Source organism: Leucopleurus acutus, assembly GCF_964270905.1.
Source record: "Leucopleurus acutus genome assembly, chromosome: 3".
In the NCBI taxonomy this organism is placed as follows: Eukaryota; Metazoa; Chordata; class Mammalia; order Artiodactyla; family Delphinidae; genus Leucopleurus; species Leucopleurus acutus.
Window position 1 is genome coordinate 64,671,210 of NC_139145.1, and position 21,148 is coordinate 64,692,357.

The 21,148-nt window shown below is 42.0% G+C and overlaps 1 protein-coding gene across 1 annotated transcript; it reads left to right on the plus strand.

Annotated features, from left to right (window-relative positions):
• Nucleotides 1-3,568: 3,568 nt before the first annotated feature.
• Nucleotides 3,569-19,843, plus strand: SKP1 (S-phase kinase associated protein 1). Its single transcript, XM_082837347.1, has 6 exons — nt 3,569-3,714; nt 6,444-6,540; nt 12,348-12,421; nt 15,753-15,896; nt 18,172-18,312; nt 18,957-19,843. The coding sequence occupies exons 2-6, from the start codon at nt 6,444-6,446 to the stop codon at nt 18,990-18,992; spliced, it is 492 nt and encodes a 163-aa protein (XP_082693473.1). The 5' UTR covers nt 3,569-3,714; the 3' UTR covers nt 18,993-19,843.
• The last annotated feature ends 1,305 nt before the right edge of the window (nt 19,844-21,148 follow it).

Consider the following 21,148-nt stretch of genomic DNA (forward strand, 5'->3'; position numbering starts at 1 on the left):
TGCAATGCTCACTTTGCCTTGATTTTTTCCCCACCCCCAGTGTTTTAGAAAACTAGCTCTGGTGTCATCATACCTTCTTCCTGACTATGCTGTTGCTGATGTAAAATTTAAGATACGAGTCCTTCAGCCTCTTGGACTTTCATTGCTCAAAAAAACTTCTTGCATTAAAAATCTTTGGGGGACCTCCCTGGTGGTGCAGTGGTTAAGAATCCGCCTGCCAATGCAGTGGACACGGGTTTGATCCCTGGTCTGGGAAGAGCCCACATGCCACGGAGCAACAAAGCCCATGTGCCACAACTACTGAGCCTGCGCTCTAGAGCCCGCGAACCACAACTACTGAGCCTGTGTGCTACAACTACTGAAGCCCGCGCACCTAGAGCCTGTGCTCCCCAACAAGAGAAGCCACCGCAATGAGAAGCCCATGCACCGCAACGAAGAGTAGCCCCCTCTTGCCACAACTAGAGAAAGTCCGCGTGCAGCAATGAAGACCCAATGCAGCCAAGATAAATAAAATAAATAAATTTATTTAAAAAAAAAAAGCTTTGGGTTTCAAGAGAGCATTTTGCTAATCAAGATCCAAGAATTTCACTCTTTATTCTTTGCATTCAGCACTCTCTCCTCTGGAGTAATAGGTAGTCTGATTTTAGACGGAAGGCTTAGAGTTTGACAAAAGGGAAGAAGGAGTGGCTAAGCAGAAGAACGTGAGGCTCAGAGAGGTGAAATAAGTTGCCCAAGATCATATAACAGTCACTGTGCTTACCACTGTATCAGGGGAGAAAGACTGAGAAAGTTGACACAGCAGGAGAGTACAGCCAGGAGATCTCTGACCATGTAGACTGGATTACTTCTTAGCTTACATGCTGTCCTGGAACACACATCCAGAGCCTGAGGTCTTTTCCATGGGTAAGCGCCTGACAAACAGAGTGTGACTGAATTCTGGGCAGCAAAATTTGATTTTAGATCCACCGAGAGGGCCGGTCCTCACAGGAATGCTCCTGTGAGCCCTTTACATCAGTGAAACTCTATTTACAAAGGGTGATCATCTCTGGAAATGAATTCACCATAAAAACCAGATTTTCCCACCTGGACTGCTTGAATCCCGGGAGTTTAGCTCCCCTGGAGGTAGTATGCTGGGAATAGTTAATCAGAAAATATTCCTGGCATTTGAGGGATGGGGCTAAAATTCAGTATCTGGGCTGTGGTTGCAGAAGCAGAGCTGGGGCTGGAACCTCAGCCCTGCTCTGCAATGGCTTTGTGACACTGGAAAAGTCCCTTCTCTTTGGTTTTATTTTCTTCCTCTATAGCACAAGGAGTTTGATCACATGGTGTGTGGAGTGACTGAAGTAAGGATGAGACCTCAGCCTTCTTAGGGCTAGCTCCAGGATCAGTAGAACCACCGCCTCCCCACCCCCTCAAAAAACACACCCACACCCACATACCAAGGGGACTCTGTTGGGGCCAGTCCTTTTTGACCTGGGCTGGTGATTACGGATAAATGAGTGGGGATGCATGTTCCCCAGCCCGCACCCTGCAGTCTTGCAACTGTCTTGTGTCTCCTGAGTGGAGGGTATGGTGGATTCAGAAAATGTGAATCTAAATGAGTCACCTTTGACAGACACTGCTGGCCCCTTCTTGGCAGTGCTACTATAGTGGTTTCTCAACTTACCCTGGGTTTAAGAATCACTTGGGGGAACCTGTTCAAAGGCAGAAAAGCCTGCCCCCAGGGAGTCTGATTCATTACATCAAGAGCGGACCCGGGAATCTGTATTTTTCTTGACCTGATGCCAATTTTTTTGAAGTAAAGAACATTTTGAATAGGTAATACATACATATGGATCAAAATCCAAAAGGTAGAAAGGGTATAAAGTGAAAAATCACCCCAACCCTCTTCTCCAGTCACCTAGTTCCCCTCCCCTGAGGCCAAAAATTACTTGTGTATCTTTCCTGAGATAATCTATGCATACAATAGCTGCATGAGTAAATAAAATGTGCTTTTTGAAAACAAGAAGCTCTTGGTGACTCTAATATTGGGGGACCACAGACGTGTGGAAAAAACATACACCTAGTTTATGCCAGGCCCCGTGCTAGACCCTCAGGCTAGATGTGTGATGTGGCGCTGCTTACGATGCTCAGCAAGACTTTACAAGGTGCCACCTTGTATGCCACAGGCTGGGGAGCAAAGGGTCTCCAGTGGGTCTTGAGGAGGAGACCTGAAGCTTGAGCTGCTGAGGGCAGGGCGGTGTTGTGAGACCAAGTCTGAGAGCTGTAGGTCCTTTCATCTTCCTGTCATCAGCTGTGGCACCTGGCAGACACTGGATACCACAGCTAGTAGACAAAGACCTGGTAACCCAAGGAGCTGCTTGGCCTCCCTGCCCAGTCCCTTCCCAGAAGAGCTGTAGGCCTCTGATTTCTTTAGGGGGCCCTCTGTGGAAGTGTCTTTTGTTTCTTTGGCGTCAGGAATACCATCACGTGCCTGTTGGTTAGCTGAGCCTGGCGCCTTCGTCTCCTAGGGAGGGGTGGCGATGTTCCCTAAGCAGAGCAGGGTAGAGCTGGTCAGTCTCTGACTGGAGAGGATGGGGCGGGGGAGGGCGGGGTCGGAATTTTCAGACTAACCCCTTTCCCTTAATGGTTGGCTTCATCCTAGGGAGACTATCACACAGCCCTCGGGAAGCATCCCATACAAGAGTTCTGTGCAGGCTGGATCCTGGCTGCCTGGTTCGCTGCAGGATCTCGCCCGGTGGCTCTTCACCGCCCCGCTCCCCTCCACGCCCCCACCCCACTTCTGCTGAATGAATGGATATTCACTGGCTGAGAGAGGCCTCCTCTATACACTTGGGGTTTCTCTGCAACAATAGTTACTTTGGACTGGAGGCCTCTTCAGAAGTCAACGATAGGCAATAGGGGTTAAGAGGATCAAAAAATCCTTGCTCTGCCACTGAACCGTTCTGAACCTGTTCCCTTACAAATAAAAAAGGGTAACGATACTTCACCGCATGGATTATTGTGGAGAGTGAGCTAACGCCTATTAGGTTCAGGGGAGGATACTGAGACCCTGAGCAGAATCGCACAGCGCTGACTGGAAAGGCCAACTCCCATTCTTTCTCGGAGTCCCAGTTTCCCCGTCCTGAAAGGGAGCCGTAGCCCCTCCCAAACAGCATCCTCAACACACACGCGGGAGAACACCTCTCTCCCCCTCCCCTCCCTCCCCCTCCCTCCCCCTCCCTCCCCCTCCCTCCCCCTTCCTCCTCCTTCCTCCCCCTTCCTCCTCCTCCCCCTGCGCTCGCGGCTTCCAGGCTTTTCAGGTCTGGGGTCTTTAGTTCAGCTTAGGACAGCCCCCGCCTGAAGGACCCTCGCAGGCCGTGAAGTACCACAGCCAGTCCTCCGTTCCCGCTTTGAGGAGACCGAGCCTAGCTTTCGAGGGAGGGGGTGAGGATCAAGGCCCGCCGCGCCTCGCCTCGCCCCGCTCTGCCGCGTCTCCGCCTGGCCCGCCCGGCCTGCCTCCGCCTGTCGTCAGGCGATCTCGGCGGCCAGCCCCGCCGGCTCTGTGACGTGACGGGCGCAAGGGTCCTCGGCGCCTGCGCCCGCTCATATATAGGTAGACGCCGCGCCGCTCCGCAGTGTTGGCCTTGTTCTCCGCTTTCCTGTGTTTTTTTTTGCAGACGCCGCCCTGCTCTCCTCAGCCTCTGGCCCGCCATCTCCTTGAATCCTAACACTGTGAGTAGCCGCCGACGGAGCTGGGAGGGGCGGTGGCGCCGCGGGTTGCGAGCTGGTGGCAGCACCGCCGGTGCTTTGGCCCTGCTGGAGGCGGGAGGCACCTGGGCCTGGCCTTCCCTCAGGCTCTTTGGAACCCGTTGTCGGCCTTGTTCTCCCACCCCGCCCCTCGACTCGGCGAGGCCTCCTCTAGCCTCGCGTCTTCGCGGCGCCCCGTGGGTGCCCGGGCGGGCGGGCGGGAGGGAGAAGGTGCGAGCCGAACCCGAGATTAGGCCTTCTCTTCACGGGGCGACCGTCAGCCGTGGCGGAGCTCGACTGAGGGCCCAGGCCGGGGCCGGGGGCCTCGCTCGGCGTTGAGGCTGCCAGCCACTGGCAGCCAGGGCGAGGGTGGCGGCGGGGCTTTTAATGGAGTTCCCGGGGCTGTCGTGAGCGTGGGCGTGTGTCCGTGTTTGTTGTTTTGGTGTCCGGAGGAAGCGTGGCGGTGGTAGTCCGGGAGCGCAGGATTCTTGGCACCCATCCTTTTCTCGCCTCTGTATCTAGCGTCGCTAGTCACCGGTCCTGGCTGACTGTGCTGGGTCCGAATCTTGGCAGAGAGCCGCCTGCTCCTTCGGAATATTTCTCTCCCATTACTTTGCCACAGCCTGGGCTTGCTGAAACCATTGTTGTAATAGCAGATGCCATCGTCATAGTGGTGTGGCTTTTAGGTGCTCTAAGTCCTAACTCGAGGTGCCTGGTTTTTGGAGGGGTAGGACATTCACCTGCTTCGGTTTACTTTTTAATGGAGACTTCAGGTTTAGGTTTTGGGTCATGATTTTTTTCATCAGAGCGTTACAGTAGAATGTTTTTGTGTCATAGAGCAACGCAGATTTCACTCTACCCTCTAAAAAGGTGTCAGAATTTCGGGTCACTTAAAACAGGTTTTTTTCCTTTATGGTGTTGATAGAACCCACTCAGAGTGATTTACAAGTACTGGAGCATAAGGAATTGAAGGAATGGTCTTGAAAGCATGTCAAACAAAATTTCACCCATCATTATACGAAAATTTGCTCTGAATTCCAGCTGTATAACACTAAAAAAGTTGTCTTTGAGTACCAAGTTTAGCGTTACAAAGTGCATCGAATTACAGATTAACCGATGGTTTCTCTGCTATTTATTAAGATCTCAGCTCCCGTAGGAGTAACCTAATAGACGAATTTGACTATGACTAAGCAGATCTTGCTGTTTATCAAAAGTTATTTGAAATATGAAATGTTCGTCTTGCTTAAAAGTAATTTTATCAACTGTGTTGCCAGACTCTTGATTCTATAATGTTCGCTCCAGTACTGTGGAACATAAAAAGATCATAGAATGTTTCGTAATTAAAAATTGAGCTCACGTTAAAATATTTCTTTTGGGGATACCTTTTGTTATTGCCTTGTCACAGAGAAGGTTCTCTGCTCTGGGTCTTTCTCCATAGAGCAGGACAACTGCATTATTGGCAAGTACTGAGCAACACGGAAAAGCAGACATATTTGTGAACTGTAAAATGAAATCTGATTCTCTCCACCCATGGATGGGTGAGAGCTGGATATTTAAATGGCTGCTTTTAAAACAGCTTTACCTTTTTGCTTCCTTGCCTTAACAACTTGTTGTTTGGGAAATGGAGACAGTTGTCTGGGGAAAGCAGAATGAATATTTTAGCTGATTTAATGGGTCTTAAGTCTTGGGACCTAAAAAGGTTCGATCAGTGTTTTAAATGCCAAATTCTATGTTTTTAAGTTATAACGACATCGCAGGATTATGATGGACCTTTAAAAAATCTATACTTGAAATTTAAAGAGGTTTTGAATTTTTACAGTCAGGTATTGTTGCCATTCCCCCCTCCCCTGCGCCACTCCCCCAAGAATCTGAATATGGTAAGAAATTGCTGGCTTAGAAGCTTAGAACTTTTAATTTTAAAGAGGTGTTTTTTTGTTTTGGTTTTTTTGCCAAAAAAGTCTTTTGAAGTTAATTGCTTAATTAACTTTTATGTAAGAGGTGTCTTTTTCCTAATGACTCATAATTAATCTGAGTTAATAAATACATTTTTGGCGCAAGTAATAGGTTATTACTATGAGGACTTTGGCAGGAGATCTCAAACTTGGACACCTGGACAGTCAGTAATGAAAGGTAAAAAGGACTCTGAAATTTACTAGGTTTACAACATGTGCTTATCCTTAAAATATTTTATTCTTTTGTGTATGGTCTTGCATTGATCCAAACATAAATAAGTATATCCTGATCTACTCTTTGGATTTGAACTCATTTTTCACTGGTAAGTCTCACTGTGGGAAAATTACTATCTTATCTGGGTAGCTTTGTTTATTTTGGACTCACCTCCCGCAGGTTTGCAGGTGGAGTAGTCAGTGTTCAGTGAGAGCAGAAAGGTGGGCAAAGAATAAGTCCATTTTAGATACATTTTGCATCAAAAATATAAAGTGTTAATTCTAAAACTTACACTAGTAATGAATTCAGTAGGGCAGGCTTTAAAAGCTTCTGTTCCTAGGAGTTATACTTTCACAAAATTTTTATAGAAACACTTCTGTGCTAGCATGTGAATAATCACTTAGTGTTTTATAGGGTTATATACTATAGGTCCTTAGGGTTTTACGGTTAATAAGTTAGAAGGTGTCTAACAGACTGTAGTTTGAAATGTAGTTTGTATAGAAGTAATATCTCTTAAATTTCAAATTCAATATAATACCTTTTTTTAGATGCCTTCAATTAAGTTGCAGAGTTCTGATGGAGAGATATTTGAAGTTGATGTTGAAATTGCGAAACAATCTGTGACTATTAAGACCATGTTGGAAGGTAAGTTTATTAGAAAACGTGGGTCAGAGGGAAGGGAAAGAAATGAGTAGCTTGATATAACCTGTGAACATCAAATCTACAGAAGTAACAGTGTCAGAAAACTCTCAGGGGTATGAAGGGGTAAAGTTTACTTTTTTTCTTTAAAGTATTAACTGCATTGTTTTTGGTACAGGTCAGTTTTTTCTGCATTTTCTGAATTACTGAGTTTTTTCCCTTATTAGGTAGATAATACCATAAGCTAATACTGAAATGACTTCCAAACCTCAGACAATGGCCCATTTCTCTTTCAAGTAAATTTGCGTTCGTAATTTCTAATGACAAAAAGTAAAGCCTTTGGAAAAGAGATACCTTATATATGGTAGCTAAATAGAACACCTTGTTTCAACAGCCGGAGTAAGCTGAGTAGATTGTAAACTGAGTAGATGTCTCTTTCTTTTTTTTTTTTTTAACCAAGTCTTCCCTTTTGTCTGTTTTGTCATTCCTCTGAAACTGCTGCAAAGCATGTATGCAGTGCATCAAAGAAGGAAGGCAAGAAAACAGGTCCTGAAACGTTTTGAAACTTTTACTAGTTAACATGGATCTCTCTCTTCTTTTTTTAAAATTAATTAATTAGTTTTTGGCTCAGTTGGGTCTTCGTTGCTGCGCGCGGGCTTTCTCTAGTTGCGGCGAGTGGGGGCTACTTTTCCTTGTGGTGCGCGGGCTTCTCATTGCGGTGGCTTCTCTTGTTGCAGAGCACAGACTCTCGGCGCACAGGCTTCAGAAGTTGTGGCTCGTGGGCTCTAGAGCGCAGGCTCAGTGGTTGTGGCGCACGGGCTTAGTTGCTCCGCGGCATGTGGGATCTTTCTGGACCAGGGCTCAAACCCACGTCCCCTGCGTTGACAGGTGGATTCTTAACCACTGCACCACCAGGGAAGCCCTGGATCTCTAATTAGTATTATCAGTGGGTTGGTAGACATTAACAGTATATGGAGACTTACAAATCAGTTTCTAGAATTGGTGGAAAAAAAACAGTAGTAATAAGAATGTTCTTCAGTACATTTGTCTCCATATCTGCAGGGGATTGGTTCCAGGACCCCCTATGGATACCAAAATCCATGGATACTCAAATAACATAAAATGGGGTGGTATTTGCATATAACCTACATACATTCTCCCTTATACTTTAAATTATCTCTAGATTTTTATACCTAATAACACCATAAATGCTATGTAAATTCAAATTTTAGCTTTTTGGAACTTTCTGGAATTTAAAAATTTTTATTTTTTAATACTTTCTATCCACGGTTTGAATCCAAGGATGTGGGACCTGCAGATACGGAGGGCTGAGTGCATTCAAATATCAAAAGTTTTTGTTTATCTGTAGCTTATAGATATTTAATTAAAGAGTTGTATGCCAAGCATTAGCAGGAGATATAGTAGTCAGTATTCAGTGAGAGCAGAAAGGCAGGCAAAGAATAAGTCCTGGTGCCGGTGAAAAGAAGGTAAGTGAGAAGTGGTCTTTGCTCTTGAAGGATTTATAAACTAGGCAGGGAGATAGACACCAAACAAGGCTAATGGTCACATGGTATAATTAGTGCATTAATAAAATTGTGCCAAGTGGTGCTATGGGAACTTGTTGGCTGATGTTATTCTTTAGGCTTGTGGAGAGTGCAGTGTGTAGTACTAGTGAGGTGATATTTCAAATCTAGTAAAATAAAGATGTTTTGGGAGATCATTCTGAGGTAAAGTAGACAGGATGTGTTTAAAAGAAATTGAGGTTTTTAATTGGGGTTGTGATTGTGATACTTGTAGTTGATAGAGCTGAGCAACAAGTTTGAGGGGAATGGAAAGAAAATGACTTTGAGCTTGAACATGTTGTGCATGTTAGAGATTCTCTCAAAAGATCTTTGTAATAAGCTACTAGTCAGTTGAGTATGTGGATCTTGGTCCCTGAGTTGTAGGCTGCTGGGGATAGACTGACTTCGTATGGTGGGTTATAGGAGTATATATATATATATATATGGAAGTAAATGAGCTTGGCAGGTGGCCATGTTGGGGCAGGATGGGCTGTTACGAGTGAAGTCAGAAGTAGAGAATATGTGGAGTAGGAAGCCAAGGGAAGAGGGAGGCATTTTGAAGTGACCAGAGTGATTATCAGATTCATATACTGCAGACTGGTCACTTAGGATTTCAGGGATAATAAGTTAGAAGACTTCTAACAGCAAGTATTAGGTGTGGTAGAGGCAGAAGCTGAGCTGCAGGTTTGTCTTCTGTTTTCTAATAGAAAATAAAAGCTGAACATATTCTTTTCGGTTTTCTTTTTAGTTATTTTCCTGGTTTCTAATAGAAAATAAAAGCTGAACATAAAGTTGTTTTGGGTAATTGACACCAGTTATGTGGCACTTACAGTCCTGCACCCTGGTGACTTACATAGATTACTTTTATTAAGTTGTAAACCCCTTGGTACAACCCACAGTCACTGTTCATCAAGTACGTGTTGAATGAAGAACTATAGTATGGTCACTGATAAAAGAGTGTGAAAGTTATCCAGGTGTCCCTAAAGGCAGGTGAGTAAGGCTTTATCTAGAAGATGTAGAAACTGATAACAAAATTGCTGCCTGAATACTTGCTTTATTTCATCTTAGTTGGTGCCTGGCACACTAATCTCTCCTGTGCTGCTTCAAAGAAGCATTTGCCAGTGTAGGAACATAGGGCTGCTTGAAGGTTTTCTGCCAACTTTGATCACTGAAGCAAGTGGATGATAGATAGCAACAATTAAAATGTTTCTTTCCTTTCATAGCTTTGGGCATCAGAGGTGAATGGCTTTATCTTAAGTACCAGTGGTTTATATAGAATTCTAGCCTCTTGAAGACTGGAGTGTATTGAAATAAAATCTTCTAATCAGTGGACAATCAGAAGTGAAAATCTTGGCATGTGTACACATGGATTGACTCATTTCTTCAGGTCCAGGTTGTGGTATCAGGATACAGGTGTCTTTCAGAAGTCCTTGAAACTAAATAGCTTAAAGGAATGACTGTTCGTACTTGTGCATTTAGTCTAAAAGCAAAAACCATTTCAAATCCTCGGTTTAAATGCTGGAGAAGTGATCCTTTACAACTGTAAGGCCCTTATTTTTAATGTGACTTAAGCCTTCTTCCAAATAACATTTGTATCTAAACAAGCTGGTCTTCTGTATTTCATTTCCTCTAATCTGTTCATTTCCCCAAACACATGTATTTTCCATAGTATAACTTCTTTTTCTGCCCTCTGAGTTAAAAATACTTCATACTAGTTCAAGAAAAGCATAAGTGGCTTGATCCAAATTGAAATATTGTCATTTTATAGTTTTACTCTCAGCAAAGATGGGATCAGGTAAAGGCATTGGTGGGGAGGAATAGAGGGGAGATGAGTGAATGTACCCATACAGGAAAATAGAATACTTTTTGAATATACTCTCATCTTTACCACTTCACTGGAGAAGCTTGTTAAACTCATTGATCTCCATGTTGTCAAGTGCATTGTTTCATTTCTCATCTAGACTTACTGATAGCCTTTGACAGTAGATCAGTCCCTTCTACATTTGGCTTTCAGAATACTTAATACTTAGCTCACTGACAACCTGTCTCCCCATCTTTAAAGCCTTCTCCCCATCTTTAAAGCCTTCAGTTCCCGGGAGTTTGCGTAATCATTGTACCTCTTCACTGTATCAATACTCAGTCAGTCCCTCAGCTAGAATCATAGTGTTATAAATCATTTATACATCATTTCCCAAACTTACCTACAGTTCTAATCTCTTCTTTTGATTTTTAGACTTGCATATTTAACTTCTTGGTCAACCATTGAATATCTAATAGATATCTCAAACTTATTAAACTAGAATTGTTTTCTTTTTTAAATTTATTTTTGGCTGCGTTGGGTCTTCGTTGCTGCGTACGAGCTTTCTCTAGTTGCAGCGAGCGGGGGCTACTCTTCTTTGTGGTGCACAGGCTTCTCATTGCAGTGGCTTCTCGTTGCAGAGCACGGGCTCTAGGTGTGTGGGCTTCAGTAGTTGGGGCGCGCGGGCTCAGTAGTTGTGGCGCATGGGCTTAGTTGCTCCGCGGCATGTGGGATCTTCCTGGACCAGGGCTTGAACCTGTGTTCCCTGCACTGGCAGGTGGATTCTTAACCACTGTGCCACTAAGGAAGTCCCCAAACTAGAATTCTTGATTCCCTGCCCTCTAAAACAAGTTCTCTGTCAACTTTCCCCATATCAATTAGTGGCAACTCCAATGGCAGCTCCATCCGTCTGGTTCCTCATGTTATAAGCCTTAGCCGTCGCTAACTCCTTTCACATTCTGCTTTCCATCTGTTGGCAAATCCTGTTGCCTCTCACTTCAAAATGCATACAGAATTGGACTATTTCTTCTTCCATAGCTATATACCTTGTACAAGCCACTTGTACTTGCCTGGGTCATTGCTAGCCTCATAATTGGTTTCCCTCTTTCCCCTCCTGCTCTCTGCTATCTCTTACCAATATAGTAGCCAAATTGCAGAAGGCCCTATTAGGGCCCTGTCTTCTCCTTTCAACCTGGCTAACTCTGCTCTTGTAACACTAGATTCCTTAGTGTTTTTAGGACACTATCAGAAGGCCTTTGCATTTGTCATTTCCTCTGCTTAGGTGTTCTCTCCTTTAGAATTTTAATTAAAATGTCATCTTCTCTGTGAGGCATCCTGAGCAACTCTATCTAAAGTTGCAACAGTTCCTCCCATCCTCCTGTATTCATTGCTGATTCTTCCCTGCCTAGCACAGCTATATATTAGGGACTCAAATGTATGCCTCAGCACTTAACCATGTCAATGTAACTGGTGCTGTGCTACAACCAGTATAGCAATGCAGTACTTTTGACCCCTGATCTTAGTACTTCTGTTACATAAGTGTCTTTGGCAGCTCTTTTTTAGTCCTGTAGAAACTGAAGGATGGACCCATTTGGTTTGAAAAATACTCTTATTTAGAATCTTTAAGTAACATGCGGATTTTAAGTTTTCTCTTTGGAGCTCAGCAACCACTTTGATAGTCTAAAAGTTAGGACTTTTTATTAGAGAAACCTATATATTCAAAATTATAAGTAGTATGTATGTGATGAATAACACTAAAGGGTACATGTTGAAACTACGTCTCTCAACCCATGTTCTCATTAACTACCTTGGACATAATATTAACAATTCCTTGTATATCCTTTTGAAGATATTTTAAATATAAATATATTCCCATTTTTATTCAGGTAACACTTATCTTTTATACTTGGCTTTTAAAATCTTTAATCTTGAAATCATACCAGTATGTATGGAGCTGCCTGCCTTGTTTTTTGTCAGTGGCTGCACGATCTGTTGTGTGTGTCTGTGTGTGTATATATACATTTTTGGGCTTCAAATTTTAATAGATTGAGATTCTGTTACTTCTGCAATACCTCACATTGTTTTATTTTCCTGAGTGCAGTCCATTTAGAGTTTGGTATAAAGAGTAAGGGTAAGCGTCTAGCTTTAATTTTTTCCCAGGTGGTTGCCCAGTTATCTCAATCCCACTTATTAAATCACTTTTCCTCCTAATTAAGAAAACTCTTTTTATATAATCCTGTATTTGTCTTCTCACACATTTTTATATAGTTTTGGGTGGTTCATGGAGCTGTTGCTAGGAACTGCCGGTTTTAAATACTTTCAAGAGAACTATTCTTAGTAAAGTACTTTTTATAGTCTTTCAGATAACATGTCTTACAAGTTACTTGTTTGAAACAGCCTGGTTGTTATAATGGGGCTAGAAAATAATGGCAACTCTCTTCTGGTTTACTTAGATTTGGGAATGGATGATGAAGGAGATGATGATCCAGTCCCCTTGCCAAATGTTAATGCAGCAATATTAAAAAAGGTAAGGTAGCAACTATACCCTTATATATATATATATGTATATATCCTTTTTCTCATTAACAATATCCTGGTGATATTTCTAATTGATATATAGATAGCTTCCTTAAAAACAAAACAAAACAAAAACAGTAACTATATAGTAAGATTATGACTAAGATATTTATTTTAGTTTAACCAGGCCCTGTGAATATTTAAGTTGTCTAGTCTTTTTCATTAACACATTTAAATTATTGAAATATAATGGTATGTGCTTAGCAAAAAGGGGAGTTTTTTTGTATTGCTTGTCTACTGAATGGTATGCCTCAAAAGGAGTTTGAGGGACTTCCCTGGTGGTCAGTGGTTAAGAATCCGCCTGCCAATGCAGGGGACACGGGTTCGAGCCCTGGTCCAGGAAGATCCCACATGCCATGGAGCAACTAAGCCCGTGCACCACAACTACTGAGACTGTGCTCTAGAGCTCGCGAGCCACAACTACTGAGCTCGCGCACCTAGAGCCCGTGCTCCACAACAAGAGAAGCCACCATAATGAGAAGCCTGCGCACCACAACGAAGAGTAGCCCCTGCTCGCCGCAAGTAGAGAAAGCCCACACACAGCGACGAAGACCCAATGCAGCCAAAAATGAAAATAATGTAAAAAAAAGGAGTTTGAGAACAAGATATGTGCTTTTTTTGGTTTGTTTCTTTTTTTTTTAGTTGATCACCTTACCCTGTGTCTAAGCATAAACAGCCCTCTACATATTATTATTTTTTTGGCTGCACTGTGCGCGGCTTGCAGGGATCTTAGTTCCCCGACCAGGGATTGAACCTGGGCCCGTGGCAGTGAAAGCACCGAGTCCTAACCATTGGACCACCTGGGAATTCCCCAGCCCTCTACATTGAATAGGATTTTAGTGTTTCAGAGCATATGGCTCCTTAATAGAGCCAGCTGTTTAACTGAATGCTCTTCTGAAGAAACAGCAGCCAGTTTCCACATTGTGGGGAAGACTGGCTAGGCTTAGAGATGGGAATGGTCGTTTCCAGTTGGCCCCTTCCTGAGGAATTTTCAGAGTCATTGACCATATGCAGTTGCATTTTATGCTTTCTCTTGACCCTGGCATGAGATACAGCTGCATTGCATATTTTTCCATATTCTTACCATGATTGGCTATTACCAGTCTTTTTAATATCCCTAGTCCGGGTAAAAAGCCCCTTGTAACCACTATGCTGTATTCTGTCTCTGTGACTTTGACTATACTGGGCTATCTTATAAAAAATGGGATCATAGGATATTCTTTTGTGTCTGGCTTATTTCGCTTAGCGTAATGTTTTCAAGGTTCATCCATTTTGTAGTCTTAATAGGCTTTTTATACGAGTTCTTTATGTAGTTTTTACCACTTTGCTTGTCTTAGGTCAATTCACAGCTTTATATTTTTATCTAGTTAGATCTCCTTTTTTTATTACTATTTTTTATTTATTTTTGGCTGCATTGGGTCTTCGTTGCTGCACGCGGGCTTTCTCTAGTTGTGACGAGCAGGGGCTACTCTTCCTTGCGGTGCACGGGCTTCTCATTGCGGTGGCTTCTCTTGTTGCAGAGCACGGGCTCCAGGCAGGCAGGCTTCGGTAGTTGTGGCTCACGGGCTTCAGTAGGTGTGGCACACGGGCTCAGTAGTTGTGGCATGTGGGCTCTCTAGGTGTGTGGGCTCAGTAGTTGTGGCACACCAGCTTAGTTGCTCCGCGGCATGTGGGATCTTCCTGGACCAGGGCTCTAGCCCATGTCCCGTGCATTGGCAGGCGGATTCTTAACCACTGCACCACCAGGGAAACCCTATATAGCCTTTTAAGACTTTTTAAATGCCATATGTTACTCATAGGTTTCTTTTTTTCTTTTTTTTTTTTTTGCGGTACGCGGGCCTCTCACTGTTGTGGCCTCTCCCGTTGTGGAGCACAGGCTCCAGACGCGCAGGCTCAGCAGCCATGGCTCACAGGCCAAGCCGCTCTGCGGCATGTGGGATCTTCCTGGACCAGGGCACAAACCCGTGTCCACCGCATCGGCAGGCGGACTCTCAACCACTGCGCCACCAGGGAAGCCCTGGTTTCTTTCTTATACTACTGGAATACTACTTCTTTTTTTTTTGCGGTACGCGGGCCTCTCACTGATGTGGCTTCTCTGGTTGCGGAGCACAGGCTCCAGACGTGCAGGCCTAGCGACCATGGCTTACGGGCCTATCCACTCCGCGACATGTGGGATCTTCCCGGACCAGGGTACGAACCCGTGTCCCCTGCATCGGCAGGCGAACTCTCAACCACTGCACCACCAGGGAAGCCCTGGAATACTTCTTAAAAAGCTATTTAATTAAAGCCCTTTATGCTTGGCTTTTTCTTCTAGAAGTAGTTCTTTCCCTTTTTTGTATCCTTATAGTATGATTTCTCAGTTCTCCCATTTTCTCTCAGCATTGTTTATTCCCCCAACATTATAATATTAAAAAAAAAAGTTAATCATACAGAAAAGTTAAATTATACAGCAAACACCCATTTTCCTACCACCTAGATTCTGTAACTTAACACTTTCAGTGTAGATTGTGGTCTATATGATGGTGCACAGTCTAGCTAATCAGCTTCTAGAAACTTTAATGTGTTCATTCCATTACTAAGGGAACTTTGGGCTTTGCCTGCATTGTTCTTATACTGGGTAGTGTTGTGCATGTGTCTAGGGTGTTTAGAATTGCTTGGTGATAGTGTATGCACATATTCAGCTTCCCTAGGTACTCCTAGGTTACTTTTCAAAGGGATTATACCAGTTTACACTCTATAGTAGAAAAGTTCATGTTATCCTCACACTGTTGCCAATGATTAGTATCGACATCTTGATTTTTATTTATCTTTTGGGGGTACAGTCTAAAGTAGTATCTGTAGTGTTAATTTTGCATTTAATGAGGCTGAGTATTTCCTCCTTTTAGACTATTCATATTCAGATATATTTTGTAAATTGCCTGTTCATATCTTTAGCCCCTGTGTAGAGATTGTTAAGATTTTATATTTTATAAGGTAGTCCATTGCTGGCATGTACATGTTGCAGGTATTTCCCAGTCATTGTCCTGTCTGACGTAATGTGTTTTTTTGCACAGGAGCTTTATTAGTATGGTCAAGTATAGTAATCTGTCTTCATGGTTTGCTGTTATCTAAGATCTTCCATGAACTCTAGGGTTGTGCTTTTCAAGCTGGGCTACTAACTTTACTATTCAAGTTGACTTACAGTTAGTTCTTAGCCCCGTGTAGGAATAACCTTGCCCCAGCAGTGGAACGAAGTACCTTGTTATAAAATGCCATATAGGAATGAACTTTTGTTGTTGTAGGTCATTCAGTGGTGCACCCACCACAAGGATGATCCTCCTCCTCCTGAGGATGATGAGAACAAAGAAAAGCGAACAGATGATATCCCTGTTTGGGATCAAGAATTCCTGAAAGTTGACCAAGGAACACTTTTTGAGCTTATACTGGTATGTTTTTAATGCATAGTATAAGATATTTCTAGTCCATACCTTTAGCACTTTTCATAGAGTTAAATTTGTTAAATTCATTGATACTGAATTTTAACTCGAAACTCTGCAATGCTATATTTAAATCCATGTATCAATAACCACGTTAAATGTAAACAGTCTATAAACACCACAATTAAAGGTTAGAGGTCATCACATTGGATAGAAAAGAGTTAGCTATTCTGTCTACAAAAAACTCACTTTAAATATAAAGACACAATTAGGTTTAAAGGGTGGAATAAGATAATATTATGCTAACAATAATAACCAAAAGAAAACTGGAGTGACTATATTAAAGTACATTTCAGAGTGAAGAATATTATCAGGATTAAAGAGGGTCATTGCATAATGATAAAGTGGTCTGTTCATTATTACGAGGACATAAGAATCCTAAATGTTTTTCTACCTAAAAGCAGAACTTCCAGAAAGTGAAACAAAAACCAATAGAACTCTAAAGGTTAAGTAGGCAAATCCACAATCATAGTTAGAGATTTCAAAACCTGTCTCTAAATAATTGATAAAACAAGTAGACAGAGAATCATAAGGATGTAGAAGACTAATGACAGCAGAATTCATATTCTTTTCAAGTGTATACTTCCAAGATAGACATGTTGTGGGCCTTAAAACAAGTCACAGGGGAACTTCCCTGGTGGTCCAGTGGTTAAGATTCCTGCGCTTCCATTGCAGGGGGTGTGGGTTCAATATCTGGTTGGGGAACTAAGATCCCACATGCCGCGTGGCACGGCCAAAACAAAACAAACAAAAAAGTCTCATTTGAAAGGATTCAAGTCACACAAAATATGTTTTCTAATCACAGTGGAATGAAATGAGAAATCAGTAACAGAAAGCTATCTGGAAAATCTGCAAATATTTGAAAACTAAGTAACACATTTCTTAGTAATCAAGAATGATTACTGAAGAATGAGTCAATGAAGAAATCACAAGAAAAGTTAGTATTTTAAACTGAATGGAAATGAAACACAACATACGAAAATCTGTGAGATTAAGCTAAAGTAGCATTTAGAGGGAAATTGATAGCCCTAAACACCTATATTAGAAAAGAAAGGGGCTTCCCTGGTGGCACAGTGGTTAAGAATCCGCCTGCCAATGCAGGGAACACGGGTTCGATCCCTGGTCCGGGAAGATCCCACATGCCGCAGAGCAACTAAGCCCATGCACCACAACTACTGAGCCTGTGCTCTGCAGCCCGTGAGCCACAACTACTGAGCACTCGTGCCACAGCTACTGAAGCCCACGTGCCTAGAGCCTGTGCTTGGTAACAGGCCACCACAATGAGAAGCCCATGCACTGCAACGAAGAGTAGCTCCCACTTGCCACAACTAGAGAAAGCCCACGTGTAGCAGCAAAGACCCAATGCAGCCAAAAATAAAATAAATCAATAAATATATTTTTAAAAAAAAGAAAAAAGAAAAGTTTCAAATCAGCAGTCTAAGCTTTTTTTTTTTTTTTTGTGGCACGCGGGCCTCTCACTGCTGCGGCCTCTCCCGCCACAGAGCACGCGCGGGCCCAGCGGCCCCGGCCCATGGGCCCAGCCGCTGCCGTGGAATCCTCCCGGACCGGGGCACAAACCCGCGTCCCCTGCATTGGCAGGCGGACTCCTAACCACTGCGCCACCAGGGAAGCCCAGCAGTCTAAGCTTTCACTTTAAGAAACTAATGAAAGATGAATTTCATCCCAAAGAAAGGGAGTAGTAAAGGTAAGAGCAGAAATCAGTAAAATAGAAAACAGGTAAACAATAGAGAAAATCAAAGAAACCAAAAGTTGAATCAGAAGGTCAGTAAAATGTAATGCTATAACTACTTACGGGATCTTAGTTCCCCAACCAGGGATTGAACCTGGGCCCTTGGCAGTGAGATCGTAGAGTCCTAACCACTGGACCACCAGGAAAATCACTGAATTCTTTAAATATTTTTGTCAAACACAAACTTGTGTTTGTGTGTGTGCACGCGTACACAACTGCCAGTAGTGGCCATTCTTTGCCGTTTGAGGTAGTGTAGTTTGCTGAATGTAGCGCAAGGACTCAGTATTACAGAGATATAACAAAGAATGGGACATACAATAATCTTTCACAGAAGAATTTGATTTATTTATTCATTTAATTTCTTAAAATTAACTAGTATTTTAAGCTAAGTTAGATATGGATTGTTAGTCACTGATTCTGGATTTAATTTAAAGCATCAAGTATACTTTAATGAAAACAACAATTACTTTACAGGCAGCAAACTACTTAGACATCAAAGGTCTGCTTGATGTTACCTGCAAGACTGTTGCCAATATGATCAAGGGGAAAACTCCTGAGGAGATTCGAAAGACATTCAATATCAAAAATGATTTTACTGAAGAAGAGGAAGCCCAGGTAGGTGGCTAACAGCTTGTTCTTGATCAAATGCTTTTCAAGAGAGACTGAAACCCATAGCATGCTAGGAAAAGAGGTATTTATATCAAGGAGTCTTGACTTGACTTGAGGGAAAATAGGTACCTTCTGTATGCTAAAAATATTCTGGTCTGTCTCTTAGTCTAAGCACTTAGATGATACTGTTCTTTTATAAGCATAAGAACAATTAGTTTTCATCCAAAGGTGCTGTTTGATATTTGTTCCTTAGCAGGTACTAGTTTTGGCACCTGGGACCTTACATGTAAGCCATCAATATTTGACTTCAGAAGAACAGGCCCTATGGATTATGTGCCAGGATACTTCAGAGCAACTTAGTGAATGGGGAAGAAATGAATAGATCAGAATGATTTTGTTGATGCAGGTTGTCTCTGGTGACTAAAGCTGTAATTGCCCATTGTCTTTGCTTTTCTTGATAATTTCAGCAGGGCACAATAAAAAACTGGGGAGGGAAAGAATGGTAACCTGGAAGCGTACTGTTAACTGGGTTTTTCCGGTTTTCCATCTATTTCCTTCTGACCCACCTCACAGGCTATTGATGAATCATTAGATAGTAGTCTTAGAAAAGACTACTTAAGGTACTTCCTTATATCTGTCTCTTCTTCTAGGTACGCAAAGAGAACCAGTGGTGTGAGGAGAAGTGAAATTTTGTGTCTGATGCTGTAACACTGTAAGGATTGTTCCAAATACTAGTTGCACTGCTTTGTTTATAATTGTTAATATTAGAAAAACAGTCCACAAATGCAGCAGCAAATCAGTTGTATTAGCAGAATGTTGTCCTCATTGCATGTGTAGTTTCAGTACAGATTCCAAACTTATGGCTCAGTTTCTTCTAGTATGATCAAAAGTTCTTTATTCTTTGCTCTGAATAAAATTAAACTGTGGGTTCTCTATAGAAAGTGGCATTTTGGGCTTTCCCTCTTTTTGTAAAGCAATTTATGCCTAGTTTATTGTCCAGTTAACTTTAGTTTAGTGACTTTTAAAAGTTGGCATTGTAAATAAAACAACTTGCAAAAAATTTTCTGAAATAGAATTAACAACGTATTATCTTTTATTCATGAGTTGGAAACTGGAAAAAGGCTAATTGAGGTAAATGTTATCAGAGTGGGGTTATCAGAATGTCTTCCAGCTTCCTGGAGTCCACTGGTATTGATTAACCTGTATGTAGCAGGGCTCCTTTAATTGGATCTGAGGACTTATTTTTGCATTTTTAATCCTCTCAGCTTTGAATATGTTGGCTAGAGGCTCATTTACCACTCAGTTTGTGGTTTGGGAGGAAGCAGAATTAGACAGTTTGCTGGCTTTTCTATTAAAAGAGACACTTAACCCCATGTGGTGTGTCATCTTTTTATAATCAGTAATCCTATGTGGGGAAAACCATAAACACTACTTGCATGTAAAAAATAATTTAACCTTTAATGTTAAAATGTATGGCGTTACCCAGAAAGCATCAGTCACAAATGCAAGATACTTCCAATAAAAAGTAAGTTACGTAGTAGGTAGTAAATGGTTTGCTTTTTGTGTATTTAAATGTTTCTCTTCACTTAATATTAAAAGTTAAGTTTACGTATGGTTGTTCAGTTGGAAAAGACTTGCAGGCAGTTCATGTCCTAGCTCACTGGAGGCTGCGACATAACAATAAGGTTCTGGTAGACTCTGTTCTAATTGTCTTCTAATTTTTTTTCTTTCCTCCTTGTGTTCCCTTTTTACTTACTTTCCCAGTTAGAATTAACTATATTCACATGTAGTCTTAATGTGTTCTCTTCATGTTTACTGTGAGCTCTTCTGGCTCAGATTATTACTTGACAGTAGTTTGCTTTTACTTCAACTCTTATTTGTCCCAAATCTACCTTTATAATAAAGTTTCATGTGCTGTCTCACATAAATCCCCATTTGTTGTCTGTACCAGAGATAGCAAACTACAGCCTGTGTGTGGGTGAAATCTAGCCTACAACCTGTTTTTGCAGTCTGTGAGTTAAAAATGGTTTTTACATTTTTAAAGGATTGTTAAAAAATAGACACACAAAGAGTGTATTTGACCAAAAAGCCTAAAATATTTACTCTGGCTCTTCACAGAAAAAGATTGCAAACCCTTCGACTACTTCTGAATCCCTGATTCCCTTTATTCAGGAAGTAAGCTTGTTTTTCCATTTGTTCTGGTTTTAGTGGGGAAGGTAGCAGCATTCACTCCTAGCTGGAGTGTCTCTTTTCTGCTATTTCCCAATGGTCAACTCTTGCCAAAAGTTTAACTACCTCAAGTATATCCCTCGCAATATCATAACAAACAAATCTTTCCTAAAAGTTCAGGATTGTTAGCATATGCTCTATTTAGTTTGGAAAGGAAGTATCAGCTTATAGGAAGCGGGAGCCTATTATTATTAGCTGTTGATCTGTAACCCCCAAGAATTGTTACAATTATAGGACTAAATATCATCACTACCCATATTTAAAGGATACTGGGATCTTTCTGAATATGTAAGATTGAGTGGACAGACAATATAGTAGTTTAAAATTTTGTTCTCTTCTTGACTTTCTGTAGACCTTGGCCCTTGTCTTTAAACAAATAAAAATTCCTGATAATCTGAAACTCTCATGTTTAATAGAAATCTGATAGCTCATCCAAGAGAAAATAGGCAATTTGTGGACATTATATACCCAAATAAATCATAGGCATATTAAGAGGCCCTTCAAACTGGCTGTAACACTTTCCTACCCTTTTCCCTCTTCCCTGTTATATTCTATTTCTTTAATATGTCTACCAAGAGTTTTCCAGGTTCTCACCTTGTCCAAGTAAAGTGAG